We start from the raw sequence: 5,000 nt of genomic DNA on the forward strand, positions 1-5,000 counted from the left end.
GCCACCACCGCCCAGCTCCAAGGATACTTTTTAATTTACCTTTTGGTACAGGAGTCATCTTTTTTTGTTGAGATTATGTTTGTCCCAAATAAACTATTAAGTTCCCTTAAACAGTATCTTAGATAGTGTTTATTTGACCCTGGCCCAGAGAGGACACCCAGTAAATAGCTCTTTTACTTAAAATTTCCATTTCTATATTTCAGTAGTGAATATTATCCCTAGCCAGACAAAAAGACCAGCCTACTTCAGTAAAATGGAGTATCTAGAATATTTGGCTGTCTGAGTACCTAATGTAGCATAGCATGGAAACCCACAAAATCACAGATTCCTATCCAGCATAAGATCTTTGTCATACTACCCAACTTTGCCACTGTACCACAAAAGCAACTGTGGTCAATAAGTAACTGAATGAGTGTGAACTTCTGCAAGTATGGTTATAATGGGCACTGAAATTTGAATTCATATCATTTTGTGTGAGTTTTGTTTTAAGGATTAGAGACTTCTTGGCTCTTAGGTTGTGCAGACAAAAAGTAAGCTAAATGTAGCCATGGGCTTTAGTTTCACAGACATCACAAGGTTGTTTATTCTGTGGCTATCTGAATGACTGTTAGGTGTAATACAGCTATCCTTTGTCCTCACAGGTCCGTTTTCTGTCTGATCTTGTGAATTGTCATGTGATTGCTGCCCCATCTATGGTTGCTATGTTTGAGAATTTTGTAAGTGTGACTCAGGAAGAAGATGTGCCTCAAGTAAGACATTTTATGTTGAATCTCTTCCATGAAACGCTGCACCAGATTCCCCTACCCCACTGATAACTCTTTAGCAGCAATAAACAAAATACAATAACAGATTATCATACTATAATGCTTAATATGATAATTAAAGTCCACTGGCTTACTAGTGGATTCTCTTGACATCATTGTGTTAATTCAAATGATTTTAAAAGATTATAACTGTATAACTAGAAATCCTCTAGATGAGACAGATATTTTATTTGAGCCCTATTAAAAAGCCTCCCCAGGATCACGTTTTCGAATAAAAAAAGATGGAGCTGGGGAGTTGTCTAGCTCAGTTGCAGAATGATTGCCTAGCATCTGTTAGCCATTGAGTTTGATCCCTAACACTGGAAAGAAAAAATAGTGAATGAATGAATAAAATTAACCAGCATTCTTTTTTAACTTTCCTTTTTAAACTTTCTTTAGGTGCGACGGGATTGGTATGTGTATGCGTTTCTGTCGTCTTTGCCCTGGGTTGGAAAAGAGTTGTACGAAAAGAAAGATGCAGAAATGGACCGCATCTTCTCCAACACTGAAAGTTATCTTAAGTAAGGGCACATAGTTCACATGTTCTTTGTTGTTTGTGTAAAGGTATCATGCTGGTATAATAAATGTCTTAAGTTCTCTGTTAGCAGTGACACCAGTTCAGTTCCTGAAAATTTTCTGTATTAAATGTCATTCTCCTGCTGCCATAACTCACATAACTCTCAGTACTTGCTAGTGTAAGAAGTTGGTATTGTGTCGGTATTGTTTCACATATGGTTGTGAAAGATATGAACACCATGGTGGAATAGCTCCATTAGTGTCCTAGTGTTCACATGCTTAAAGGTCACCTGGACTACTTAGAATCACACTTCTGCCCAGGCTGTGGAATGACTGGAAGAGGTTCAGACATGTGATCACTAATGTGTTATGAGGAGAAGCACTGCCCTTGTACGAAGGTTTATTTCATACACATTAATCCTAAACCAAACCCTTCTCCCGTGTCAGCATAAGAACTTGCTTTAAGCCGGGCGGTGGTGGCGCACGCCTTTAATCCCAGCACTTGGGAGGCAGAGGCAGGCGGATCTCTGTGAGTTCGAGACCAGCCTGGTCTACAAGAGTTAGTTCCAGGACAGGCTCCAAAACCACAGAGAAACCCTGTCTCGAAAAACCAAAAAAAAAAAAAAAAAGAACTTGCTTTATCTTGTTAGATACAATGAAGTTATGAGCCTTGTTAGTAAACATGCCTAATTGTTTCATAGCATGATGATGACAGTGCTGTGTGTTCCTTTAGCTTTCACAGGTTGATCTTGTCATACTTGTGTGGACACCATTATTAACTGCTTTATTCAGTACAAATAAATATGGCAACTAAAGACTGTTTTCCATGTCTGTGTGCATGCATATGTGTGTGAAAGCGAGAGAGAATATACTTAATTTTATTCAAATGATATTCTTCACATTATCTTGATGACATATAGACCATTATCAGTATGTTGCTATCTGATGGATAAAAATGTTTTTCATTGCTTTAACTAATCATGAAAACCATTGAGTGTCTTTTATGTTTCTAAAGCCTATGTTTCTTTTTACCTTTAGAAGACGCCAGAAGACTCATGTGCCCATGTTACAAGTTTGGACTGCCGATAAACCACATCCACAAGAAGAGGTGAATTGATTTCCGTCTCGTGATAGACACACAGTTCTTGTGTGATGCTTATCTCTTTAGCATGCCCAACTGAGTCGCCAACCCTGACAACCTGAATTCAGTTGCCAGGATCCACAGGTAGAAGGAGGAAACTGATTCCTACAGGTTGTCCTCTGACCTCTGAGCGTGCGCTATGGCCCATGTGCCACACAAATACATTAAGCCGCGATTTTTTAAAACGCTCAAACTATTGCATTTGTATATCTTAGCTAGGTTTCTAAATATTTCCAGTGAGGAATTCATTTCCTCGGAGTCTTCAGCATAGAGGGGTATTTAATGTATGTTAGAATGTAAATGAAATAGTCCCTTGCTTTTTAGAATATCAGTTTTCACAGACTTGACACATGTTAGATCTAAATACTCAATTTTAAATAGCAGCGTAAACAGCCCCAAATGTGCTTCTGAAACAAGCTGTGGAGTGAAAATGGAGAGCGAGCCGCGCTCCATGGGTAGAGCAGCCTGGGCTAGAGCTCGGGCCGTAGTGACAGAGAGGAAGACCTTTCAAGTTGTCCTCTGACCTCATTGTGCACAATGTGGCAAGTGTGTGCACGCTACTCTAATTTTAAAATTTTAAGGAAAAACAAAAACTTAATGCCATTCTTTTCTACTATATGAAATACTAAATTAGTCTACTTTGTCCTGCATTTTAGAGAGAAGATGTTTTCTGAACTGTCTAGCCAAAATGTTTATATTAAATGTTAAAATCTCCTTTTAGTATTTAGATTGCCTATGGGCCCAGATTCAGAAATTGAAAAAGGACCGGTGGCAGGAAAGGCACATCCTAAGACCCTACCTTGCCTTTGACAGCATCCTCTGTGAAGCATTACAGCACAATCTGCCTCCTTTCACACCACCACCTCACACGCAGGACTCGGTGTACCCGATGCCCAGGGTCATCTTCAGAATGTTTGACTACACAGATGACCCAGAGGTACGTGAGTGGCAAAGTGTTCCAGGAAGGACCTGGCTTGCAGCTATCCTTGTGATTTAGTGTCCTTTGACTCGTATTCTAGATATTTTGTCTTTTTTTTCCCCCAGGGACTTGTTTTGTTTTGTTTTTTATTGTTTTTATTAAACCAAACATTTTTGTCCACTCCTTCCTTCCTCCCCCCTCTCCTAATACACTCTCCCATGGCCCCCATGCTCCCAGTTTATTCAGGAGATCTTATCTTTTTCTCCTTCCTCTGTAGATCCATATATGTCTCTCTTAGCGTCCTCTTTGTTTTCTAGGTTCTCTGGGGTGTGTACTATAGGCTGGTTTTTCTTTGCTTTATGAGCGAGTACATATTATATTTGTCTTTCTGAGTCTGGTTGCCTCACTTAATATGTATTTTTTCCCTAATCCATCCATTTGCCTGCAAATTTCAAAATGTCATTATTTTTTACCATTGAGTAGTACTCATTGTGTAAATGTACCACATTTTCTTTATCCATTCTTTGGTTGAGGAGCATCTAAGTTGTTTCCTGTTTCTGGCTATTACAAATAATGCGCTTATGAACATAGTTGAGCACATGTCCTTATGAGCATCCTTTAGGTATATGGCCAAAAGTGGTATTGCTGGTTTTTGAGGTAGATTGTTTCCTAATTTTCTGAGAAATCGCCATACTGATTTCCAAAACAGTTGTAGTACAAGTTTGCACTCCCACCAGCAATAGAGGTGTGTTCCTTCAGGGACCTTGTGAAACAGGGTCTCTCTCTGTTGGCCCAGATTGTCTTCAAGTTCACAGCTTCCTTTACCTCAGCCTTCACATTGCCCAGCACAACTCTGAAATGGCCTTTTAATTTTCAGTTACTTTTTTAACATAAGAAGATTAATGAAAATCAATTATATGCTTTGATTCAGTTAACTATATTACCTAATTATGCAAAAAATTGTTTTGCTCATATAAATGAGAGAGACAGTATAGTTTACCAGTCAAGAGCCTAATTGGTTAGCGTTTTAATGCAAATACTGCCTGGGAGCTTGAGTGAGTTGTTTACTTTCTGTGCCTCAGTTCCCAGAGGAGCAATAATAGTATGGATCCCATGTAAAAAATGAACAGTGACTCACAGGAATTTTAGCTGTTGGGTAGGCTGTGTTGTGTGTGTCGTGACTAGAGGCTGACTTGAGCCGTCTTTCATTGCTCACCACCTTTTTTCCAATGAGACAAGTTTCTCATTGAACCTGGAGCTCACCACTGTAGCTGTACTGCTGACCAGCAGACTGGATGGGATCTACCTATCTTGAGCCCGCCCACCCACAGCACTGGGGACAGAGGCATGTGCCACTTGACATAGCTTTTAATGTGGATTTTTGTCAACCTTTCAACTTAACATTCTAGTTTTTAAAGATACTTTTTATAGTGTTTATGAAGTCATATTGTTAGTAACCCTTTAACAGGAGAACATGATTTTGTTGTGAGTATTGGAAGTAAAAATTAACATTTTAAGCACACATTAATTATTTTATATCTCAACGTGTGCGTGCCAGGCACTAGATTGACTTCATAATAATGATTTCTCAGGGTATGTATTTGTGAATGAGCACTGGCCT

At 39.2% G+C, this 5,000-nt stretch overlaps 1 protein-coding gene across 2 annotated transcripts in view; it reads left to right on the forward strand.

Moving 5' to 3' along the window:
* Ncbp1 (nuclear cap binding protein subunit 1) overlaps positions 1–5,000 on the forward strand; it is a 36,512-nt gene that overhangs the window by 11,945 nt on the left and 19,567 nt on the right. For both annotated transcript variants that reach the window (XM_005362135.2, XM_026786598.1), the window contains 4 exons: positions 642–749; positions 1,203–1,324; positions 2,358–2,427; positions 3,182–3,397. In XM_005362135.2, coding sequence (XP_005362192.1) covers positions 642–749; positions 1,203–1,324; positions 2,358–2,427; positions 3,182–3,397 — 516 coding nt within the window. The remainder of the gene's footprint in view (positions 1–641; positions 750–1,202; positions 1,325–2,357; positions 2,428–3,181; positions 3,398–5,000) is intronic.

The sequence above is a fragment of the Microtus ochrogaster genome, linkage group LG5 (genome assembly GCF_000317375.1).
Source record: "Microtus ochrogaster isolate Prairie Vole_2 linkage group LG5, MicOch1.0, whole genome shotgun sequence".
Taxonomy (NCBI): domain Eukaryota; kingdom Metazoa; phylum Chordata; class Mammalia; order Rodentia; family Cricetidae; genus Microtus; species Microtus ochrogaster.